The sequence below is a fragment of the Podarcis gaigeae genome (assembly GCF_964106915.1).
Source record: "Podarcis gaigeae genome assembly, chromosome: 2".
NCBI classification, from domain to species: Eukaryota; Metazoa; Chordata; class Lepidosauria; order Squamata; family Lacertidae; genus Podarcis; species Podarcis gaigeae.
This window is the reverse complement of record NC_139679.1, coordinates 35800686-35827119: the sequence shown is the minus strand read 5'-3', so window position 1 is coordinate 35827119 and position 26434 is coordinate 35800686. Positions and strand designations below refer to the sequence as shown.

At 43.5% G+C, this 26434-nt stretch overlaps 1 protein-coding gene across 13 annotated transcripts in view; it reads right to left on the bottom strand.

The window, feature by feature from the left end:
• The window catches only part of TMEM94 (transmembrane protein 94), a 68264-nt gene extending 42758 nt beyond the window's left edge, over positions 1-25506 (bottom strand). For 3 of the 13 annotated variants that reach the window (XM_083725618.1, XM_083725619.1, XM_083725620.1), the window contains exons 1-2: positions 25338-25506; positions 18787-18918 (exon numbers count right to left, since the gene is read on the bottom strand). In XM_083725618.1, coding sequence (XP_083581744.1) covers positions 18787-18810 — 24 coding nt within the window. In that variant the 5' untranslated portion in view covers positions 18811-18918; positions 25338-25506. Of the gene's footprint in view, positions 1-7310; positions 7535-18786; positions 18919-25337 lie in introns of those variants that run through there. The other 10 variants (XM_083725612.1, XM_083725615.1, XM_083725614.1 and 7 more) reach the window with 6 other exon arrangements.
• Between the last annotated feature and the right edge of the window lie 928 nt (positions 25507-26434).

Sequence of the window (26434 nt, the reverse complement as noted above, 5' to 3'; positions counted from 1 at the left end):
ATGTTGTGGACCAGCTGAATGAAACTCACACTTTCCACGGACCACAACCTGGGAATCTCAAAGCAAGACATCAAGGAAGCTTGAATGGCAGTGTGAATCACACTTCCTTCTGTTCTCCTAGCATCAAATCCTTCCATCAACATACTGACTCTACAAGTCCTGCCCACTTTTTGCCTTGCACTGCTCACTTAATCATATCAGTAAATTGCCAAATTTATTGTGGTGTAGAATATGAAGACATCTCTAGGTAGGACTGGGAATGTCCCGCGTCTGAAACTCTAGAACAGCTATCTGCAAGTGTAGACACTACTGGGCTAAGTTAGCCATAGATCTAACTTACCAAAAGGTAGTTTCCTATGTTACCGGAGGATCTTTTTTTCATTTATATCTTTTTTAAAATACATAATTTAGATCTTCACATAGAGGTGTGTTGGGAATTCATCACATATTATGATAATAAAGAATTATGTCTACACACTGGGATACACCTCAAAAGCATATGAGCCATTCAGGTTTGAAGTCCATGGAACCACTGCAGGAATGGTCTGGATTATGTGCTTGAGCTAGAAGTCCAGCTTTCACACATTATGTGGAACACTGCATGTATACAGAGGTGCACCTACTAACTCCCATAGCAGCATGAGGAGTTGAAGCAATTTTCTTTATTCCAAGTACCACAAGTCTCTCAAATTTTCAGTTTGGAGACTACAAAAAAACTCAGTTCTGACATGCTTTTTGGTTAGACTATAGAGGCTCTCAGCTTCTTACAGCACCACGCAACAGCAAACGAACAGCAGCAGGGTTCTCCATTTAATACGTGTCCTCTCTAAACCCTTTGGTAAGTGAAGAAAGCTAATTTTTTTCCTGTCAGGGAGAAGATGAGCAGAAGCTCGCTATTCTCTATTAGCTTCCAAGGTCTCGAAATTATTTTACTTAAACAAGATAATGACACGAGAGCTCACGACTGCACCTTGAGAAATCTGAACAAGAATCTTGGGGGCAGCTTTGGGTGTCCCCTTTCCCATTGTATTCCTGCATCAGTTTCATTTTCTGACACTTTGGACACTGCCAATGTGCACAAGTTGATCCTGCATTTTCTTCTTCCTTGTCCTACTCGCATCTATTAAGGCACAAGTGGAGAAAAATAATATACTGAGCAGCCTGAATTTTTACAGATTGTGTGTATAAAAAAAAACCTTCACACAAAGTTGTATTCATTCAATCTCATTCATTCATTCACAAAAATCATGCTCAAAGCAGCTTGCAAAACAAAGAAAAACCAGGTATGCACTAGAACCAACCAGTTAGTCCCTAAGGTGCCATGGCAGTTTCTATCGTTTTTGCAGGCATCGCTTATCACTCTACCCTTTAGCAGTTTGGAGCTTTGCAGCTAATTCCCCAGAGTCTGGATATAGTAGAAACCCTTCTGGCACAGGAAAACGCAAGGTGGCAGGGATTATAACTGAAAAGCAAAGTGGCGACACAGCTCAGGATTGGTTCCAAAATGAATTCAATAAGTTAGGAAGGAGAATGCTGAGTAGGACAATGCAATTGTGTTCTCAGCACTGGCGCCTGCTACATAGTCTGTATTTATTTTCCAACACGATAAGCAGTTGCTCATCCCCCAGCACTAACATTCGTCCGTTTCGCTGAGCAGATATTTCAAGTTTAAATAAGCCTAAACCTCCATTCGTAAAGAGATGAATGGCTGCAGTAGAAGCACCAAGTGCTCTGCATTGATTACATGGCAAGCAAGATTGATCTAGCCTATGGTGCTGTGTCTCAACCGCCAACTCTCTCTGTGTGTGTGTGTACGCGTGCACACACACATTCACACACACATATGCATGTATATAGATACTTCCTAGTGGTACGGACAAGACACCAGCACCCTGCCTCTGACTGTCACTCTGCAATCCCAATTTGCCAGAAAACAAGCAATGGTGGCTGTTAGCAAAGTAGTCGTCTCTCAAGGGAATTCAAAACTCTAGGATAATGCTGTAAGTTGTGAGGTTATGCTCAATGGCACAACTATGAAAGAAAGAGTAAATTATAATGGAAAGGTAAATGGAAATCAAACCAGCTGAGGGATCTGAAATCATCTTCTGTTGGTTCCCCTTTCATAGTTGTGCACATTGCAGGTTTGATCCCCATATGGGACAACTGCATATTCCAGCATTGCAGGGGATTGAACTAGGGTCCCTTCCAACTCTACAATTCTATGGCTCCAATGTTCTGAGACTTCACACACACACACACACACACACACACACACACAGATAAATACATACATACAGGTGCAGTAGATGGGCAGTAGGAAAATTGACTAGGAAATGGTCATCTAGTCCAACCCCCTACAATGTAGGAATCTCAACTGGATCATACATGACAGTGTAGACATCACCTATATGTGAGAATCTCTCCACGGGCAGTTCTGCATTAACATAACTTCCTCTAGAGGCAAATATTTTTTCACAGTACCTCTAGCCAATATCTTCTGCTTACTCAGGACTTCTCTGGCCTATAGCATAACCATTGTGCATTACTGCCCAGATGTTGCTTAAGTGTTTTTATGCTGTTTGTGGAGATGACATTCACCACCTAGATAAATTTCTTTGCTGTGTGCTGTAGAAGCCTTAAAATAATCTGCTATGATGTCTTGTTGATACTGATACTCACCATGGTTAAAAGATTGTTATGGAGATTTGCATGCAAGAGGAGAAACACCAAAGAAAGGAAGAGGGGCCATGCAATCCTATGGCTAACAGTGATCCTTAGCCAGAGTTAATGAATCAAGAATATTGCATTGCAGCTGGGGCTGTTTTCTTTGGACCACCTGAGAACCTCAAGGAAGTCAAGGCCCTTTTGGGCAGGGGGCATTCGGCAGCTTCTTCCTACCAACACAGGGTCCATTTTCAGACTACACAAAACCCAGTGCAAGATCCATATGCAAAATGAGACTGCTGTTTGTCCTGCCATTACTACTTTGAGCTGGATTCAACTAAGCAGAGTCCTGCCAACAGAAACCTGCTCAAAGACCTCCACCAGTGCAACGGGGCTTTCCCACCCTCTCCTTCTCCGGTGTTCCTTCCCCCAAATTGGCTCAAGGGGGTCAGGAGAGCCCTGGAACAGTGCATGGGGCAGGGAGAGACAGATTATTCCTGCAGAAATGCTTGTGCTGATGGGGCAATCTCCTTAGCGCTATGCTGAATTTTCCCCAGAATTATTACTTTTATAATAATAATTTTATTATTTATACCTCACCCATCTGGCTGGGATTCCCCAGCCACTCTGGGCGGCTTCCAGCAGAATATAGAAACATAATAGATCATCAAACGTTAAAAACTTCCCGGCGCAAGAACCTTTTCAACAGGTTGCATGCCACCTATCCCAGTCGTGACGCAGACAATCTTTTGATCATCACTCCAACATGGGAGAAAGCACTATTCACCGAGTGTTGTTATTTTGTGCTCAATAAATATATTACACAGGTGGCCCCTTCGAGACACGATACATGGGGAGCAGTTACTTTGACAACTCTCCCTTCTCTCTCTCCCCTTGGTGCCAGTTATGTAACCATCATCAAGGGACAAGCACAGAACAAGCGGGTCTCTTCTCTATTGTGAGAGCAAGCAGGTGTCATTTTCACCACCGCACAGTGTCTCTTAGGAACATCACTTCATATTAGAAATTAAAGGAGAAGAAAGGGTTTTATCTTGGTCAGGGCTGGAAGTTGAGGGGACACTTCCAACGCCAAGATGGCATAATCACTTCTTTTTGAAAAGCAAGAACCAGCGTTCAAATTTTAGCCACTTTTATTGTCTTATTAAAGTGATTCAAATACCATGCCTTGCTACTGTGTCCGAAATTATGCCATCTGTACCAAGGTGTTTTGAAAACTCAATTTTAAAAAAGATAACTTACAAAACAACAACAGCAACACACATTCAACACCAACCCAGGTTTGGAAGGCACTGTTGTTTGAAAGAGATCGACCTTCCTAAGCACCATATCACATTTGGGGCTCTTGGGATTTGTATCCCAAACTTTGGTTTTTGTTGGAGATGGGAATATCCAAGTGTAAAGCTATTGCTAGCATGGCCAGGCTTGCAGTTGGTGCCTCACTGGTAGGAAGGTATAGTGTTCAAAAGAAGGTATGCAAAGACAGACTAAAAGGCAAGCAAGGTGAAGAACCAGGCTGATTGGCACACATGTTTAATGACACTAATGGAGCTACTTACCTAAATGGTAAAGGGGTAAAGGGATCCCTGACCATTAGGTCCAGTCGCGGATGACTCTGGGGTTGTGGCGCTCATCTCGCTTTACTGGCCGAGGGAGGCAGCATACAGCTTCCAGGTCATGTGACCAGCATGACTAAGCCGCTTCTGGCGAACCAGAGCAGCGCACGGAAACGCCGTTTACCTTCCTGCCAGACCGGTACCTATTTATCTACTTGCACTTTGACATGCTTTCAAACTGTTAGGTTGGCAGGAGCAGGGACCGAGCAACGGGAGCTCACCCTGTCGCGGGGATTTGAACTGTCAACCTTCTGATTGGCAAGTCCTAGGTTCTGTGGTTTAACCCACAACACCACCCACGTCCCACTTACCTACCTACAAGCAAATCGAAGTGCAGCTTTCCTCTGAAATGCACACCTTGCCAAGTTGTGCAATGCAGTTCTCCAACCAAAAAATGCATGCAAAGACACATCTATTTGGGGAAAGTGTGTATAAACATGTACATGTTCATGAAAAGTATAAAAAATGCATTATTTTAGGGGGAAATTACATGCAAGAAACGCTCACTAATATGCTGGCAAATTTTCACGAGCCTCTTATTTATTAAAAAATCATAAACTGATGTGGAAAGTGGCAAAATGAACTTAAGACTGGGGGAAAATGAGAAACAGATATAGACAGATAAGTCCCTCCTCCTATTATCCTGATCCTGTTACTGTTGTTTCCTCAACACTTTCTTGTGTTATAGAACAAGCAAGTCAGGAGAAAATTAGCACAAAATGTGATTTCCTACTGCAGAGAGTTATAAGCCAAGTTAGATTGCAATCACGCCTTTAGTCTCTCTATCTCAGAACAATGGTAGGAAAACAATTCCCCACCACCACCATTCATTTGGAAGGAATAAACATGATTCCCAGCTATCTGATGGGTTGGAGCCAATGGCATTTTGGTCCTTTCCAACTTGTGGCATCTCCACGTGTGAACTTCCTGCGGAAATGGAAAGTGTGGGTAACCATGGAGGAGGGGGCAGGGAAGGGACATCATCAGCAAGAATATGTACAGTTGTGTCATGGGAACTCCACTCCCCTGCCTGTTCATGCATGCCCAAACCTGTTGCATGGAGTACTAAGGATCTTACAAATTTTGAACTGGGGAAAAACTTTGCCAAACAAAAAAGCCACAAATTATACCAGCAGGGCTACACTGCTCACTGAGCCTCCTTATGTCCTCATTATGGCCTACACACTTTTGCATCTAGCATAGAGCATATAGAATGAACAGAATTATCAAACAATTCACATTCCACATTATAGCAAGCGAGCAAGTCTTATTCGGATCAGATTAATTAGGCCACAGGTATCGAACCATAAAGGTCACAATCAAAGAGGGGGTCAAGCACACCTGGTTAAGAATAACCAAGTCCATGGACCAGGTTAATGGTATATATACTGTATACTATCTTTGTACGGGCAGATTTCTCCATGTTCTTTTGCTTCTCCAATGCTACACTGTGCTTGCCTCCCTAGCCTAGTAGACTAAAAGCAAAAGCACTTGGAGAAATAGTGGGCTTCTAGCATACACTAGGGCAGGCATGGCCAAACTTGGCCCTCCAAATGGTTTGGGACTACAATTCCCATCATCCCTAGCTAACAGGACCAGTGGTCAAGGATGATGGGAATTGTAGTCCCAAAACATCTGGAGGGCCAAGTTTGGCCATGCCTGCACTAGGGTCACCCTGCCTTATGCTTGCTATGGATTTGACTTGTGGCATACTTAACCAAAAAAGGTTGACACCACTGAGCTAAGGAAATCCGTAGCAGACCACATGCCGGCTCGATCCATAACTGCTGGCATAGATCACATCTGCAGCACTGCTCAAATTAATAACAGCTTCGGGCTCCATCCAGTTTCAGGAACAAGCTGCCAAAGCAAACTAGGACTTCCTATCTCTCTTTAGCATAGAAGCTCCATCCAGTCAGGTGACTAAAGAAGCTCCATTTTACACGACGGTGCAAGTCTTTCTTGCCTCTTAGAAATTACAGAATCTTTACATTCGGAGATTCCAACTTAGCATTGCAAATCTACACAGGGCTTGAGTACATTACCAACATTGGTCATGGTCCTTTATATGAGCGTATCTACTTTCTTCTGGACATCAGGGTGTTTTTAGGGTCATACAAAAGCAGAAGACTGAATGCCAATAACCAGGATAAACTTCTTAGTATTGACAATGCAAACCTCAGCTTTTGCTTGCTCGCTGGCTCCTCCTTCATTTTAGGGTACTGGGTGAAGAGGCAGCTCCTTCAGGCAACTGCATGCTGTACAGCTTTCCTACTTTGTCCCCGCGGCCGTTCTTGTACCTGCAGAACACCCTGGGGCTGGATTTCTATGTAGCTAACACATGTGCCGTGGGGATTGGTGTTTGTGCTGTTTTAAAGGCATGTTACATAATGTGATATTAAACCATATATTACTATACATATTTCCCTAACATTGGAGAATAATATGCGCAGTCGGTAATTACACACACACACTTCCAGCCACAGCTGACTATAATCCTAGATTTATTAATCTGCAAGGATGGATCATTGCCACATTTGCTTCCCTTGAACATACTTGGCAATCCTCCAGATCCAGGAAATTTGCCACGCACGATCCCTGCTAGTTTATGCCACAGCATTAACCCCCCCACACCCCACCCCTCAAGTATACCAGTAGGAAGTGGCACTTAGCGGCGCAATGCTCAGGCATGTGTAAGAAACAGACAAATCTGAACCACCGAGCAGACACAAGGATTCACTAAAGCTCAAGGCATCTATACACTGTGCTCAGAGCCCAAATTCTCCCAGTGATAGAACAAGCCTAGCAGAAAGGAAGAGGTCCTCCTTTCCATAATATATATATTGCCATTTAATGCAGCTCATCTGCCTTACGCTCACACACATAGGCAACCTCAGAAGCCTTCTGTACATTAGCAGCTCAGGAAAACATGCAGGAAAGGAAGGGAAAAGCCATCTTGAATTCAAACGTTAGAAAAGAGAAAGAAATAGAAAGCGCAAAAGGTAAACTTACTTTGCCACTTTTGGCTTGCTGGGACATCCACAAATCTGTCTGTTTAAAAAGCATCTGGGCTAAGATTGCAGCGCAGCACTTGGAACCTTGAACAGCAACTTCCAATGCTGCTATCCAGAGAGAAGCAGAGAGCAATAGAGAGAGTGCGCACAGCGCAACGCTGCAGAAAGAGAGAGAGGGGGAGAGAGAGGGAGAGGAACAGCGGAGTGAAGCACCAAGCCACTGATTAATTCAGCCTGTTGCCAGTCACACTGCTGCATGCTGGATATGGGGTAAGAAGGGGAGGGATGAGAAAGGAGAGATGAGGATGTCCTTTAGGATCACATCCCTCTGGATCCGGGAGGCTGCATTCAAAAGCCAGATAGCCCATGAAATACACCTGTACGGAAGGCAGAGATGGTATATGCTGAAGCACAAGATGATGCTAACAGAGAACAGGTCCAGGAAAACATAGGATACTGCAAGGAAAAGCCAGCTCTGGCCACAACAGTGGAGGAGGACTAAATAGGAGGAAAATGACCTTAGGGGTTGAGAACTCCTATGAACGGTCCCGTATTTTTAAAAATGTCAAACAGTGCACTTATGAACACCAAACCCTCAGGTGTCAAGCTGTGCATTCTGAGAGCTAATTATTTCAATAAAAATCCAGGAGGAAAACAAGGAGGCCTTCTATTTGCTGAGCTGCACTGATATGCCTTGCTGCCTCCTGAGCGACCTCTTGATCCCAGCAGGACTTCCCAGCAGCAATCAGGATGGAGAGCAGCAGAAAGTCCCCCCTCCAAGTATCAAATATTCATAGCCTCTCAGGAGGAGACTCCTGCAGAAGGTGCAGTGCAGGTTATTAATAGCAATCTATTGTGTCTGGGGCTTGCCACTTACCCAGAGCTGGGCAGCAGCAGCAATGGAGGAGGGACAGGCAGAGGACACTGGGCCAACGGAGACAAAGAGTTCAATGCACATGCCCCAAAAACCCAAAGGGAGGGGAGGAGCAAAACAAAGCTAAATAAATAAGAAGAAGAAGAAGAAGAATCACAGTAATGACAGGAGCCAAGCCCATTCTGTACCACAGACAACCTCAATCTAAGTATGCAATATAGATACATTCCTGTGCGTGGAGTGATTTATCATCACTTCTTCTTCCTTTCCTTTAGTGTTTGTATGTCTTAACTCTTGCTTGATACTATGGTCCAAGTTAAACAAGATCTCAGTCCTGTTGCAAAAATGGCCTCTAAAATAACAGAGCAAGGCTTGGATACCTGTCCTGTCGTGCACATGGGGATACCAATCCAATTATGATAGCATGACTCTCGTCCTTTCCACCTTACGACTTGCACACCTATTTGCTACTTCTTTCACTCTCCCTTGCCTTTTGATTACGGTACATCTGATGAAGAACTCTGGAGAACTCAAAAAAGCTTGATCGTAAGTTTATGACTTTTGGGATCGTCCTAATGAAAGTATTGCAGTTTGGGATTCTTCCCTTATGGACCGGCAAAGTTGCTTTCTAATTTTTTAGTTGTTTCTCAATAAACAAGCTACATTTGTGGGGGGCGAGAACAGAAAATTATGAGGCAAGATGTGAGCCACTCTGGGAACCTTTCTGGCTGAAGGGTGCAGCACAAATGCTTTAAATAAATAAACAAATAAATTGTGACCCAGAACAGTGGGAACTCAACGTAAGAGTTTTAAGACATCTCTAATGGGCAGTTTTTTCATATATAAAATAAAATTAGATTATTTCCTATGAATGAATCACAAGATCGATTTTATATATATTTTCCAGCTGAAAGCACAAATGCACCTAACTTCTTAAATAGACATGACTGAACTATTCTTTCATTGTGTACCTACTCACCACTAAACACTCCAGTCCCAATTAAGCATACACTGCACTGCACAAATTTCCATGCTTTGAACTGTCAAGGTGGTTATGTAGATAACAAGACCCCCCCCCCAAAAAAAAAAAATTAAGCCCATATGTTTCTCAAGTTAGTGGACAGCCAGCATAGAATAAAAGTTAAGAGTATCAGTCAAACTAGAGAGACTCCTAACTCAAAACTCCCACTCAGCCGAAAGCCCGTTGTATGACAGAAGTAGGGAGCCTGAAGTCTGGGTACCTTATTAACTCTGCCTGGCCTCCTCATCTGGCTTGTGAGGCCATTGTAGCAGTTGTCACCCTCACTTGACATCCTACATGATTTCAGGCGTGGAGCAGTTAAAGGGAGTTAGCAAGCACCGCCGATCAGCTGTCTGGCAGTGCCTGCAAAAGTCCTCTGCATGAAGGTTACTCTAAAAGGCAGTGAGTGGCCCAACTTCATACAGCAGAGCTGAGGGAAACTGGATCTGGCCAGTGGGCAGGATTTTTATCTTGCCTACCCACCTCCATGGTTTGACAGGTGACCGATTTTTGCCTTCATGCTCTGAAATCAAAGGAGAGCAAGAAAGACCCATCATTTGAAGAGCTGATCTTCCCACCTTAGAAAGGAGAGGTTCCACCTCAGTGACAGAACTCATGCTCTGAATGGATAAAAGCCCTGATTCAGTTTCTGGCATCTCCTGAACCAGGACGGCTAACCCCTGACCTAATAGTCTGATCTGTCCCCTTTCCTGGCAAATATATATATATTGCCTCCCAAGACTCCACTGATTTTCTTGATGGCAGCAAAAGAAAAAAGAAAAACAGACAGAGATGTCAACATCTCCCCCCCCCCAGTGCTCTGATGGGGATGCAAATTGCTGCCGCCCAGCTATCAGATCGATCATTTGATGAATGGGGAGGTGGGCAATAACCCGCTTCCTCAGCTGATCTGCACAGATGATCTGAGGAGGGAAGGGCTGTGGGTTGGTCAAAAGGTGAATGCAGCCCACTAGACAGAAAAGGTTATCTGACTCCACCCAGGTATATAGAATTGCTGATAGACAGTCTGCATAACATTTCCACTTGAGATTATGGAATATCTGCTAGTCAGGGGTTACAAGTCTGACACTCCACACAAGGCTGCTCCTTATATAGGCACCATGAAGCGGTGAGTCCTGACCCAGGCTCTCTGTTGTGTGGCAAAAAAATATCTCTCTCTCTCACACACACACACACACACACAGAGAGAGAGAGAGAGAGAGAGAGAGAGAGAGAGAGAATGAATTTCAGAAATTAAAGTTTCTGCATATGGAACTCTTAAGGGGACAGCTGAAGGAAAGGAAAGCATTTGTGTCGCTGGTTGCAAGAAAGAAGCCAGCAGGGAAGGGAGGGGAAAGAAAGCGGCAGCATCTTTCTCCAGGGCATTGTGTTTCCTAGACAACATACTCTTTAACTGCACAAAAGGAACAAAGTGTCTTGCACAGCACAAATTCCCACCACCACCACCACCCCACTTTCCTGAATACAATTCCTTGTAAGTAATTAAGCAGCTAAAAAACACAGCTACTTGTTGTAACTGGGACACTACCAAAGGAAAAAGGAAGCAACACCCCAGGAGCCGGGACTGGGAAACACTCGTACTCCTACAAAACATACACAAAGTTCAGCAGGTGGGCTTTTTATAGCAATGCCACTGGCAGACCCTTCTGAAATCTCTCTCACCATCTTGAATGAGCACATGCTGGCACCTCAGACTGTAAAGTCACAGGAAGTTCTTCGATGCAGACATCTCAGCATAACAGAATAGAGCAGCCTTATTATTATTTTTTTGAAATGGCAAGAAAAGCCTTTTTAACTCTCTTTGGCAGTCGCCTTAACAGAATTTTCTCCTAGCTTTGCTTGGTTAAAAAAAAGCTCTCGGTTCGCTTCGATCCCAAGCAAGTGCCATGCAGAATGTAATCACTCCGCAATACAAAAGCATTCCACTTGCTAGAGGGTGGACCTAAGAACATAAGAAGAGCCTTTGCAGGATCAGGCCAATGGCTCATCTTGTCCAGCATCCTGTTCTCACAGTGGCTGAACAGATGCCTATGGCAAGCCTGGCAGTAGGATCTGAGGGCAACAGTACTCTCCCTGCTTGTGATTGCAGCAACTGCCATTCAGAGACATCCTACCTGTAACAGGGGGAGGAGAACATAGCCATTATGCTTAGCAGACACTGGCAGCCTTATCATCCATGAGTTAGTCTAGTCCTCTTTTAAAGCCATCCGGTTTGGCGGCCATCACTATAGCTGTCAACTTTTCCCTTTTCTTGCAAGGAATCCTATTCAGAATAAGTGTATTTCCCTTTAAAAAAAGGGAAACATTGACAGCTATGGCCATCACTACCTTCCGTGAGAGCCAATCCCATCGCTGAAAGATGCGCTGTGCAAAGTATTGTCCTAAATCTTCCAAAATTTTGGCATCCCTGTGTTCTGCAATTATGAAGAGGGGACTTTTCTCTATTCAGTTTCTGGATATCCACGTCCATGCTTCTTCTTACTTGCCTGCTCTCTAAACTAAAAAGCCCCAAATGCTGCCATCTTTCCTTACAGGGAAGTTGCTCCATCCCCTTGATCATTTCGGTTGCCCTCCCTGAAACATTTCCCAGCTAAAAAGCAGTGTGCATGTGCATATTGTGTGAGAGAGGTATTAAGTCCAGTAGAAGAAAAGTGGAGCGCTATTTCTCAAGTGGCAGCTATCCCTGGGGAAAGGCGGGGGCCACACCATTGATTAAAATAAGAGATGAAAGGACGGGAGAGATGTCTGAAGAGGTTAAGGCACTTCGTCGCCACTTCTGTTCACATTGTGAGCAGCATGAAAAATAAGGGCATGAACTCTAGCAAATGGCACAGCCCTGTATTGCTTTGCATCCGCTCTTGACTACATGACCCTGATATGTGCCTGCGCCTCATCAATTACTCGCATGTGGAGCTTGCAGAAATGTAAGCTGTATCAAGGTACTTCTACGGAAAGCACAATATGGTAAGGGAAACAGAAGCACATTAAAATGAGATGGATTGGTCAAGACGAAGTAGAAAGGTGCAGAACTTTTAAGATCCAGACACCACAAAGTTAGGGAGGCAGAGGTGCAGGTGGTGAAATTCAGTACATTAGACACGACAAAATAGATAGTGTGGTAGGGGAAACTGGTAAAAGCAGGGGATGGGGAAGAGAGAAGGACCCACAACTGCAGCACCATACACCAGCACACAGCTCATTCACACTAAGCCACAGTTTATTTTAACTATGCTTTAATTTGACATGCAAACCAGGCTACTATTGGATGCATGCACTCCAGCACTAAAGAACAGAAGTCTGTGGACTCCAATGAAACAAAAAAAGATTGCAAACAGCCATGGAAAAAGCAGAGCTACTGGAAGAAAGTATTTACATTGGTAATTATATTGTCCATCCCAAACATCACTACCGATGGGATTTACACAATATCCATTATTGCAACAATGGAGCCTTCCATGAAGAAAACTGTCCTTTTCCCAGCACTGGTGTTTCATCACAGACAAAATAAAATGACCCAGAACAGTGACATAATGGCTCCTTTTAAAACCTATGCTAAACCATAGTTTAGTGTGACGTGTAGGAGCGGAGGTGAGCCTTGGGCTTCCACATTCAGTCCCTCCCTGGCATAGGCAGGAGTCGTTTAGAAGCTTTTGTTTCTTTTTTTGCTAAACCACAGCTTGCTGTGTCCCCTACAGCAATAAACTGTGGCTACGTTAATTATGTTTTGGTTTGTTTTTTCGAAAGGTAATTTCATCTACTTCCAAGTTCAGCCTCAGATGCTGAAGTAAATCCACTACAGCAGCACCTGTGATCAGGGCCCTCCAGTCTCTGATTTAAAAACTTCTAACAAAGAAGAATTCACCACCTTTCAAGGCAGTCTGCTCCACTGTCATACAGCCTGAACCAGGAAATAATTTCTTACATTTAAATTAAATCATTTCTCTCATGATTTGAACTCACTGGTTTGGGTCCTCTCCTCTGGAGCAATAGAAAACCAATCTGCTCCATGATCTATGTGGTGGCCCTTCAAATATTCAAAGATTGGCTATTCTATAATCTCTAAATTTTAAAATCTCCAAAATAAATATACCCAGCCCTTTCAGCCTTTGCTCACAAAACCTGATCCCCAGATTCCCTGCTGTACTCTGGATGTGCCAATATGTCAGTGTCCTTTCTAAGCCGCAGTGTCCAGAACTGTGAGTCCTGATCAAAGAACAGAGTGATACCATGAATTCTCATGCAATCTAGAATTGCATTAGCCTTTTTAGACACCAGGCCACACTACTGACTCACGTTTAGCATGTGGACTCCCATATCTTTTTCAAATGTGCTGTTAAGTCATTTGTCACCCATCCTGTATCTTGACATCTGAGTCTTCGCACCAAAAAGCAGAACTTTACACTTAAGTCTGCAAAACTTCATTTTGTTGGCTTAGTTTTCCATCCTGTCAAAATAATTTTAACCCCGCTTTGAAGTTGGCTTGTTTCACACAAACTTAACTGTTTTTTTGGTCCAGACAAGACAACAAGCTGCTATTGAGCAAAGAGCAGACGTTTCCAAAATCTCTATCGGAACCAGAATTAAACTGAGAGGAAAAACAGCAAAACTGGATTTTCTAACTGCTTCACGTGGTTTGCATATCCCAGAGCAGGGACTGTTCTTGCCAGCATTAAACAGAATTAGGACTCAGAACAGATAACTTGCCTGTTAAATTGAATTTCAAAGATTTCTGGATGACCTCTTAGGATATTTGCTCTCTTGTTCTGCAATACCTGGTTCTTAGCCAGGACTGGATGCCAAGCTGCACCACATCTGAGCAACGGTTATTCTCAGCAGCTATTGGCAGTGGAACTGTGTGGATGGCCGAGACTAGACAATAAAACCCTTATCTTTCAGAGTCTCAGGTTCTCTGACAATGCAGCTGTGCAGATTGGGTTTCTTCAGCCCCACAATACTTCCTGCACCATATTTTTTTGCCAACTTGGCCAGTACCGCTAAAAAATGCACTTTGATGTTTTTAAGTTACATCAGGTGAGACACATAGTCAGTAGTGAATCATCCTGTACACTCAGGGGGAAAAAAACCATAAAAATGCACCATCTCAGGGTAGAAATGAACTGGCAACCGGTGCAATTGTTTTAAGACCAAGATTATGTGAGTTCTAAACTGAACTGTAGCCAATAATTTGGCTGCTGCATTTGAAACCTGCTGAAGTTTGCGTTATCTTCAAAGGCAGTCCCAGGCAGCACACTGTAATAATTCAGTCTTGCCAGAGCATTGAGTACTACAGCAGAGTCATCTCTGCTCAAAAGGGGCTGTAGCTGGAAAACTGGCTATAAGTGAAAAAAGCCACCCGAGTCTCCCATAACAATGCTGGATCCAGAGATATCCCCAAACTATGAGGAAGTAACGATGGCAGAGAAGTAAGATTTCTTCACTCTCTTCATAGAAATAAATGCTTGGTTCCTAAACAGACATGCCCCATATTGCACAAAAAGGTTTTACGTTTCAGTTGTTCCAAGAAAATGCCACCACTGTCTGAGGTCATGAAAGCATTTCTACAAGGTATGGTAATTGCTGTATATCTCACACTGATCAGTACCTAAATGGGTCACTGAGCCATTATTAGCAAGCTTCGTTAGGTTTATTGAGATCCAGCATACACTATTGTTGGGTTAGAAGGGCAGAAGATGTACAAAATTCAAGAGGAGAAATTGTCCTGAGTCCTAATGAGACAACATGGAGGGGCTGGTTGGATCAGGATTGGAGGAAGAAAAGTCAGAGGATCAGTTGCTTGACGACCTTGGGGCAGGGCCCAGTGGGTGTGGAGGGGCTGTGCCAGGACCTCAAGAGGGGAACAGAGTCACAAATGAGGAGTCAGATCCTGGGAAGGGTCTCAGTGGTGTAATCTGTCAGCACTCTGCTTTACTCCCTTCTTCATCACCCAGGCACCTTGTACCCACCCACCCCATGCTTCTGTGCTTTTTTCCACCTCTGATCTTGGCACTCCAAGGAGGACTCAGACACTTAGTTTGGTTTGGAACAGCAGCTGTCCCCCTCTCCATCACCTAGGTCATGGAGGTGCCAACATAGCCAAGAACAGACAACTTAGGTCCAGCCTCTAGAAGTTTGCATTTGCTTGCCCACTTGCCTTGCTGAAGTTGTGCCGCCCCATTTCCATATACAGTGGCACCTTGGGTTAAGTACTTAATTCGTTCAGGAGGTCTGTTTTTAACCTGAAACTGTTCTTAACCTGAAGCACCACTTTAGCTAACGGGGCCTCCTCCTGCTGCTGCTGCGCCGCTGGGCACGATTTCTGTTCTCATTGTGAAGCAAAGTTCTTAACCCGAGGTACTATTTCTGGGTTAGCGGAGTCTGTAACCTGAAGTGTCTGTAACCTGAAGCGTATATAACCTGAGGTACCACTGTAACAGGAACTCAGAGGGTGCGTTGTTTTGTTGGATCAATCCCCTAGCCATGTATCTGCTGTGCCTTTGACCCTGTTTTTGCCTATATATCTACTGACCTGGGCATTAAAGATTTGAGCAGAAGCCTTACTCCAAGTCTGAGTTCTTCGTTCAGTGAGAGCCAGGATAGATATGCAGATTTGCCCCTAACCAGACAGAGAAAGTACACTACTGGAATTCCTCCATCCCTCATTATCTCAAAGTAACAGCTATAAGTAATGCACATACCCATTACCACAATACAGAGCACATCATTTGGTGCAGTTTTTGATCCCATGCAAATGTCCAAATATCCCAGGGCAAAATCTTTGACTCAGGTAGCTTGATCATCCAGACTGACCTGCCAACTGGCAAGATGGCTTTTGCCACACTTTAGATGTAAATGCATCAAATAATGTGTGGCCAAACAACATATTTATTTATCCATCTGCAAAGTAAGAATCCCAAGATTCTCTCTCTCTCTCGACCCCACATAGTTAAGAGACTTATTGTACAGCATTCCCCAACCTGGTCTCTTCCTACAGACTACAACTCGTATCAGTTCCAGACAGAATGGACAATGGTCAGGGATGATGGTTGTCCACAACAATATCTGGAGAGCACTAAAACAGCTGGAGGGCATGTGATTAAGGAAGGCTCTGACTGAAGTAGCTGTAAGGGAGCAGAGTATTGGGCACGGATCCTGCTGGTCACCAAGTCTATGTCTTGGAGTTCCCTCTAATCCTCCAACCTTCAAAGTTTATTACTGTCCTTGTGATTTTTCCTTCCTGTTCCCAGGCTGCTCACTTTTTTAAGCGCAAGCCAGCACATGTTGCACAATGAGGGCTGGATTTCCAAAGAAAAGGGCAGTGATACCCCAACAGTTGTAGCCACATCCTCTTTTAATGGGCACACAAAAAACATCTAACAACACAGCACAATGAGATCACAAAACACACCCGTGAGAGAAGTGTTAACGCCAAGGCTGTAATGGGCGTTCCTCACCCCAAACATTTTCCTATTGCCCCTACCAAATAGCCTGTCCTCGCCACACAACTATTGCAATTGTGAAACAACTTCTCACTTTAAAACAACAACAACCACATGCCATTGATCATTAAGACACTCCAATAGTTGAATTGCTCCCACTTCATCTGGTAATAGGTAGCAGATACCCAGGGATAAGCTATGCCTGTTCAGATTAGAATATGCACCTGCTTCAAGATACCAAGGACAAAGCTAGATTGAGCACATTCAGCTAATAAAAGGATGATACCCTTTCACATTGCTAACACATTATTCAGTCTGGCACTTGCAGAGATAGTTCTAGAAATTGTGCTCCTCTACCACGGTCCCCAAAGGGGAATCCATAGGAACTATGGGCACCCTCAGACATCAAGCCTGTCCTAATTTGTTTGTTTGTTTTAAAGAGACTTTTTCCAGGGGTGTTTCCTATTTGGGGGAAGGTGTGTTGCCTCCTTTTTTTGTCTATGCTCAAGAAGGTTGAGGACCCCTATTCCACACAACCCACGTGAACAAGATGAACTGTCCTTAAATACACATGCTTGGGTCAGATTGGATCAGATTGAACAAAGCATAAGGAATGTCATCCTACCAGCATTCCATATAAAACAATCTCTCTGGAAAAATGCAGGTTAGGAAGCCATGGAGAAAGCGTAAACAGTAATATTTAATTCCTAAATGCACAGCCAAACAAGACTCCACCTGACATCAAAAGTCCCTTTCTACCAACAAAAGGCAGTCTGTTTTGGGATTTGGTTTCATTAATAAATCAATAAATCCAAGCAATAAATCCAGAAGTAGGTTTGTGAAATAAAATGTTTTACTTTGAATAGATTCACACATCAGTTCCTCTAGCATTTCTCTCTCCTGTTTTTTTCCGCTTTCCCCCACTTTTAGTCACTGTGTGCCTCCATCATTGAGAACTGGGAATTTAGTGGACACTGATGTTTTCAAGGGATCACACTTGCCCCCATTCATATGGAGGAAGAAGCAAGTTAACAAGTAGCTGGTCACATACAATTGGCATCATTTCTGCAACAACTGTAGCCATGAAAAACTGTTAAAATATCAGAAAGTGAGCAGACTATAGCCTATGATCATATAAAGTTCGGTGCCATGGACCTATGGGAACTTTCACTTTCTGGTGTCCTATTATTTGTAAAAGGTAAAGGTAAAGGGACCCCTGACCATTAGGTCCAGTCGTGACAGACTCTGGGGTTGTGGCACTCACCTCGCTTTATTGGCCGAGGGAGCCAGCGTACAGCTTCCGGGTCATGTGGCCAGCATGACTACTATTATTTGTAGTGCATCACTAAAAACAATAAATGAGAAAAAGCATTTCCAGCGATGATGGCTGTGGATAAAATCTTGAAAAGTAAAGAGAAGGCTCAAAAGCAGCTTTCCAAAGTTAATAATTTCAGAGCTAATCTCATGGTTTTGTAAGTTTCACGGTGTGGCAACACAGTCACACAATGATCATCCTTAATAATAGTTACAGAAAGATATTTGTTAACCAATTATCACTGCCGGAAAACAGCTTACATTCAAGTTCACAAACTATATCTCTCAAGAAGTTCAACATATCCCACAGCAGTAACCCTTGCCATTCATCTTATCCAGGAGAACAGTATGTAAACTATGTTATATATGCTTATGATTACTTGGAAGTAACCTCCACAGTTGTAAAGGGGAAGTAGTAGAAAAACACACACAGAGTACAGTGGTACCTCAGGTTAAGAACTTAACTCGTTCTGGAGGTCCGTTCTTAACCTGAGGTACCACTTTAGTTAATGGGGCTTCCTGCCGCTGCCGCCGTGCGATTTCTGTTCTCATCCTGAAGCAAAGTTCTTAACCCGAGGTACTATTTAGCGGAGTCTGTAACCTGAAGTGTCTGTAACCTGAAGCATCTGTAACCCAAGGTACCAGTGTAAATATGAATCTGGGTTTCCAGATTCTCTCCAATGAAAGCCATTCTGATATTAAGAACACTTGACCACTCATCATCTTCCAACTAAAGTCAACCAGAAGCAAATTCAAAAGAGAGATTCATCTAGAACTACAGTAGCTACAACATGACCAAAAAACCTACCTGACACTTCTCCTTGGAGTCCATGGTTACTCAGTGGACAGAGCATACCCAGAAGACCACAACCACCATTCCGTGAGAAGTCCTCTTCTAGTTAACGTATGAAGCTCAATTAGCGTGCCTTAATGATAACATCTACAGAAATAAAAGGGGTTAAATGTCACTCTTTTACTTTCACTCTCTCTTTAAGTAAAGCACTTTGGAGAATTCAAGATCACAACTGATCTAGACAGATGGGAAAACAGAAGATGGCTCTTATTGTACCTTCTGCAACACTTCCACCCCACCACTAAATAGGGTCCATCTGTATTAACTACTGAAAAGGCCAGTACCACGGGCAAAATGAAATCCCCTGAAAGGCATAACAGGATTATTGCCTTGACACTGAACGCATTTTATTGACACGTCCAAGAGAACTGCCAAGCTCAGCCTCTAAGTAAGAAGCCAGATTTCATCAGGTGCTGCAGAGATGGCATGCTCAAATGCCAGCCAGGAGGCTTGTGATAGAGGCTGCCTGTCACTAATGGCTATTTGTCTTGTTATTTTTATCTCTGACCAGGTCCCTGCCCAGATAATCTCCAATGGAGCCTGTAGTCATGACTCTCCCGCTATCTGAAACAACACATCAAATCTGCTTTGACAAGGTGGTTACACTACAGAGTCGAGCACAAGCCAGATCCGTCACTGGTAGAGTGTTTAAAGAAAGGTGCTAGATCATCAGTAAAGAAAATCTTAGCATAGCTGGAATAAACAGAGCCTAGCTGGCAAGCTGTTTCTCCCAACAAGCGTTTTGTGACCTGTGGGTCAAATTCCAAGGATAGTCTGTGCCTCAGTTGTAGACTTGCTAGATATCAGAGTCTGACTCAGGTCTTCTACCAGCTCCTAAAGTCAAGGTTAAAATCTAGTCAATCTTTGAAAGCAACTGAATTGTTTTCAGTAATAAGACTGGTCTGTATTTCCACATGCATTGGGGGGAATCTAATTTAGCTTGACTTTGACCACTCAAACACTTCATTTTATTTAGAAACATAAAGTAGTTTTTTTCTGCTAGATATCACCAAATACAACATAGAAAATGAAGAAAACCAAAATACATGTATATCATATACTTAATGAAAAACACTAAAATAGAAATAGGCATAAAATACTCAAGTAGGAATCCTAATAACATCAACAGTATCACCACAATCCAGGAACCCAAAAGAGAAATATATAATATGTTACTGATGAGCTGTAACACTGATTTGTTCTTGAAAACAGGAGACTTCTAAGCAGGATTTCTAGTGTTTAGGGAGCAAGGCAGCAGCGCATAATCCTTTGCAGAATAAATTATACAAAAGCAGAGTAAGTTATAAAAAATCAGTATATAGGTATGTGTAAATTGGCATATAATATATCAATGGTGCAAAATTTAGCTCTTCGTGGTGCAATTTCATTTAGTGTGAAGTACTAAAGTACACAGCATTGACCATATTCAGCACATCTTGCTAGCTAAACAGGTAGAGCCCTCAGTCATCCCCTAGAAATTCCTTTGAGCTATATGCTTTCAGTCTGGCACAACCTCAGAATTTGCCTTCAGTTTGAACTGTGTCCCTGATTTCCATTATCTGAAGCCCAGGATGGAAAGGATTCTCACTAGCTTAATCTTGCCCTGTCAGCCCAGTTCAGGAATAGAATGCTACAAGGAGATGTTTTCAGAGCACAGCAGATGATGGCAGCTGCGGAATGAAAGGAAGCTGTAGCACAGATCTTGCTGAAATATTTCATGCTCTGCCTTTAAACACACAAATACCCGTAGCAGAATGGGAAATAAGATGCTCTGGTTGGTGGTTTGTTGTTGCTTTAAAAACTATTAACAATTGCACTCTGAAATAGCCAAATTTGGAAACATATAGCTTCAAAATGACTGTCAAAAAAGCAGAAAATGCTTGAAGCAAGATCAAAACAAAAATACTCCCACCCACCCTGCAAAAATAAAATAAAAATATTAGCTCTTGGCAAACGAAGCTCAATTCTGTGCCACTTGATAGAGAAGGTCAAGAGGCAAGACAGCTGTGCAAGGCAGGAATATGGGCTGCACTGCAGTGAGACATTCTGTCTCTGGCAGCAAGCTGTAATGTGATCTTAAAAGCAAACCATGCCTCCTGACCATCAACATTCAAACTATAACACCCGAAACTTTACCTCTCACCTCAAAAGCAAAGAACAAGCAGTGATCCCCATTTCTCAGCTTCTGGACAAAGGCCTCCTCTACACAGCCTTAAGCTACCCAACAGCAATTGGTTAAGTATAATAATAATAATAATAATAATAATAATAATAATAATTTATTTATACCCTGCCCATCTAAAAGGAAGCTAAATAATGACACCCTTAGCGCTTACCTACACTCTCCGATACATTGCTTTGTTCAGATATCGTTTTCACAACCTGATTTGCCTTTAACCAGCTACTCCTCAAGGCTCTGTGGGATATATTTGTTTACATGTGCATTCTCCTAGATCTTTTATAAAGAAAACGTGTTTTAAAAAGCTGCAGCCATTGTATGCATTCACCATTCTATCAGTACAATGCCTGGCCACATCCAGCGCCAAAGCAAAATTTATATTGTTCCTGGTTGCACAAGCAAATTTAATCAAGTTAGAAGTGCTACCTACAGTTTCATTCAAGGGGGGGGGGGGAAATAAAGGATTTCAAGTTTGTCAGAAATAAAGAAACTACAACAACTCTCTTTTGGACATTATAAAAAACACATAGGGAATATGCAAAGTTCAAAAAATTCAGACTGCCTTTGTTGAATAAGCTAAAACCTTTGGACGCCAAGATCCTATCCTTGTCGCATGACTTTGTCCCAGATCTCCCACAGGTGTGCAGCACAATTTCCCCTCCCAGTTTTGCAGCTGGAGGGAGGTGGGATCTTCTGTGGAGTTGTGGAAGCCCAGTGCAACTGTGGGGATGACCACAGCTCCTCTCTCCAGCTTTAAACTCAAGAGTTGAGAAGCAGAGGAGAGACCTGTTCAGCACTGAGCTGCTGAGGCTCTTCAAAGGGGTTCAGCGATACAGTGCCCAAAGGGCCAGCAGGACCTGGGTTTGCTTTGCTGCTGCGGGTAGGCAGGTGCTTGTTCTGAGCACCACCCAGAACTAAAGCAGCCAACCACATTCTTCACCTTTGGAGCAAAAGACTAGGGCTTATTTTGGGTGGGGACTCTGCATGCCCGTTACCCCTGCCATCCCTCAGTACATCCCTTCCATTGGTTTCAAAAGGTCCAGGGTCACATCCAAACCATGCATATAAAGCACACTTAAAGCACATGGCTTCCCACAAAGAATCTTGTTAAGAGTGCTGGGAATTGTAGCTCTGTCAGGGCTAAACTACCGCTCCCAGAGTTCTTTTCGGGAAGCCATGTGTTTTAAATCTGTGGTGTGGATGTGGCCCTAGATCTGCACCCAAACCTATTATCCAGAATTATTACATGGAAGCAACAAAGTATGTTTGCAAATTCAGACCATTAACAGTCTAGTCTAGACTCATCTTGGGTGGTTTGGGGAATCACATACCTACCATGCTGGTATAGTGATGTCTGGAATTATCACAAAGAGTAGCGAAGTCTGCTAGCAAATTCAGGCTATAATAGTATAGAATAATCTGGGTTTGGATGTGGGAAACTCTCCCATGAGCTATGATGTTCACTGGTCAAATGTTGCAAAAGTCAAACTCCCCCATCCTAACCTACAAAACAGGGTTATTGTGATAGATGCAGCACAACCCTACATATGATTCCAAAGAACTAACATTCATTGCATTCAAAAGGGCCTATTCTCCAGAAGCAAACACAGGACTGCAGCATCAAGGCACAATCACGAGCTCTTTGCAGGAAGGGTAGGATACAAATGGAATAAAGAAATAAAACCTGCTCATTGGCAGACATGAGTTCCCTAAATTTAAACACCTCTATAAGATCATTTCCAGCCTAAGAGCTGACTAGTTCCTCTATTGTTTTACACATATGATGTAAAGGAAGCAACATATATAGTCTCTGCAGGTGCATTTTCTGCAACATTTTGAAGTCATTGTTTTTATGAGAAAAAATCTCTAAAAGAAAATTATAGAATGTTATTTGGATGGGATCATTTAGATAATTTATGCAGACTCCACATTGGTTATTGGAAGGAGGAAAATGTTTTGGGTGTAGTTAGAGAATATCTCCACTAAGCTAGCATACCCTTTCCACCGCTGAGCCACCAAACATAGACATGGCATTGTTTAATAAAGCAGAAACTAAATGACTCCCTAGTAAAATTAAGAAAGCTAAGGGCAAGTAGAAAGTCTGTGTACTCAATTCCAGTACTCAGAACAAATTCCTAAGGTAAAGGTACCCCTGCCCGTACGGGCCAGTCGTGTCCGACTCTAGGGTTGTGCGCCCATCTCACTTAAGAGGCCGGGGGCCAGCGCTGTCCAGAGACACTTCCGGGTCACATGGCCAACGTGACGAAGCTGCTCTGGCGAGCCAGCACCAGCGCAGCACACGGAAGCACCGTTTACCTTCCCGCTATAACGCGGTCCCTATTTATCTACTTGCACCCGGGGGTGCTTTCGAACTGCTAGGTGGGCAGGAACTGGGACCGAAAGACGGGAGCTCACCCCACTGCGGGGATTCAAACCGTCAACCATGCGATTGGCAAGCCCTAGGCACTGAGGTTTTACCCACAGCGCCACCCGCGTCCCATAACAAATTCCTAGGCCCATGATTATTTTTGTCCAAGTGTATTTCTTTTACACCAAGCTCTGGTTGGTAGATCTTAAGTGTTTTAACAAGATTAAAAGTAGATCTCACCAGCCTGAAGTCTCCTCACCCCAGTTAACAGGGCACCAAACTAGGAGGGAAAAACAAGTTACAGTGAACTATATGGGCCTTACTCCTGCATAGACATACGTGGGATCGCACTGCTGGTATTTAATCTTGTTTACTATCCAAACCGCTATGGGTTGTAACCAGCAATGTAGTCAATTAGGCACAGGAGTACTCATCAATCCAAGTAACTATACAGTATAGTAGTTTTAAAAATCTGACTACTAAGTATTGATTTTAGTGTAGTGCCTAAAATTTTTAATCTTAATCTTAAATTTTTCTTATAAATGGCTAATATCTGTCCTTGTGAGTTGTGAATTGTGTTATACTATTTGTGGTTTGTATGAGTCCGCTGTTTTATTTGTTTTGTTGTGTTGTGTTTCATGATGAGCGTAAAGCCGAATAAACATTTGATTTGACTACTAAGCAAACCCCTATGGAGATGAGTGGGAAGGTTTAGTACCAATTACATTGTTGCGAACAATGGATTCTGCTAATACCTTAAAAAGTGAATTTGAGGGATTTGTTTTCTGCATTACTTCGTCAAAAGACGGCATATGATCAGCAATAAGGTGATACTGAAATATTTACCTAAATTGGTCCATTAGTTAAAAACAGGCTTTTTCTTAAATTTAAAAAGAAAACTTTTAAAATCAGCTGACCATCAGAGGAAACTTCCACAAAGTGCATGGGGGGGGGGGGGAGGCACACTTGCATCATGGTAAAACGACCTCTCCCAACCAGGCACCCTGCAGATGTTTTTGGACTACAACTCCCATCATCCCCAACCAGTGGCTATGTTGTTGTATGCCAACGTCTGGAGGGCATCTGATTAGGAAAGTAACGATGTGGAGAAGAGTACCGGTACTTGAAAGGATGAGTACCGAGCATCTCGTTTAGATATGCTGCAGTAATGTTCTCCTCATTATGCTGTTGTAACATAGCAACGTGGGTGACTGCCTGGTTACTTCTAACGTCTCTTGCGCTTGGTTATATACGGTTATGCAATACACCGGGCAAAGTGCAGAACGTTCCTAGAAACTCCTTAACACGTGTCAGGGCCCTCATCGCGCGGGAAGCACGGCATGGACCTGCTAACACTGCAGTGTCAGCGTCGTCTGCCTACACTGGCACTACCAGGGCGCATTTACACGGACTGAATTAAGCAGCAATGGGCAAGTAACGGCTTGTCAGTCAGAGACAGTAATATGACTCCCGAGTTCCACCAGCAAGCCGGGGAGGAAGGCAGAGAGGGAGGGAGCTTGCGTGGGTTGCAAGATTTGCAAGCGTCTGCAGCTGCAAGGAACTGGCGTCGTGCAGAAACTTCCTACTGCAAGGCGCCTGGCTGCTCTCCTGCAGGGACTGGCTACCCTGACTCGAGACACCCACGGAAACACCCCGCAAATACGCGGAAAAGTTCACAGCCTTGCAGAGGTGGCCTCCAACTCACAGATCGTGAGAAGGCGACGCGTGTTGACAAGAGCTGCAACGCTGATAAATCGGCACTTCTCTCCCCCTCCCTCCCCCCCAAAACAGCAGCTTTGAAATGCCTCCTTATCCCAATGCCTCGCTAAATCCTCAGAGTAGTGGGAAAGGCGTGGGGATATATAAAAACAAGCCGCCTCAGGACGAAGGGCAGAAACTTGGGTCACAAGGAGCGACCCCTTTTTCCACTCTTCCCGAAGAGAGCGGTAGGTTACTTACCAGAACGAGTTTAATATCCCCTTTCTTTTGTCTCTGGGGTCCCCAGCAAATCCTGGGGCCTTTCCCCGCCAGCTGGAGAATGCTCCCAGGCAACCCTTCACGCCATTCCCCCAAACATCTCTATAGGCGCCATCCTTGTTGATGGCAAAATAACCCGCTTTACTCCAAAGTATCATACGTGTGGCTTCAGGTGCAGTTAAATAAGCTCGCACTGGATTGGCTACGTTCGCCTCACATTTCAGGGCTTTAGCTGTGGTAGGTTAGGGTGGGGTGAAGGGTGACGCTGTACTTCCGCCCTTCTCTCCAAACCATTTGTGCACAGCGAACGGCGGCTAGTTTTAGGGACTGAAACAGGAGCTGTTTGCTGACCATGGAAACGAGGGGTTTCCTTGAGGGGTAGATCTCACATGCTGAGCCGCAAGACCCGGCAGGCTGCTTTTCCCGTTCTGAGACCGCTGCGGAGGGGGAAAATCCCTGTTTATAGAAGATGTATTTTTAGAGCATGGATTTCCTTTCAGCTACTTAGATTCTATTATTATTATTTGTATTTGACATTGGCATCTATACTTATATCGCTGAAATTTTATGTTCATAAACTGGAAAATATATACTGGGTAAAAAGTATCAAGTTACTAGTCCTTCATAATTAAATTTAATGTTTGGCAATTAATCATATAGACCTGCGGGTATAGGGTAGTATAATAATAATAAATTGTAGACTATTTTATTTGCCTGCTCAATAGTGATGGCGATTTTGTGAAATTTCCAGAGATTAATTTGGACATTGGCAGGTACAGATTCTGTCTAATATATATACCAATACCTGCCAGAAATTACCTTCTGCGGTCTGCATATAACAAACTGGCTAGTCTCTACATAAAAGAATAAATGGACATTGGAAATGGACCACACCTGGAATACACCTGGACATTGGAAATGGACCACACTGGAATACTGTGTCTTGTTGTGGACTACAGAATTTAAAAAGGATATTGACAAGCTAGAATTCATACAGAGGAGGGCAACCAAGATGATCATGGGTCTGAAAAGCAAGCCTTATGAGGATCTGTTGAGTGAGTTGGGTATGTTTAGTCTGG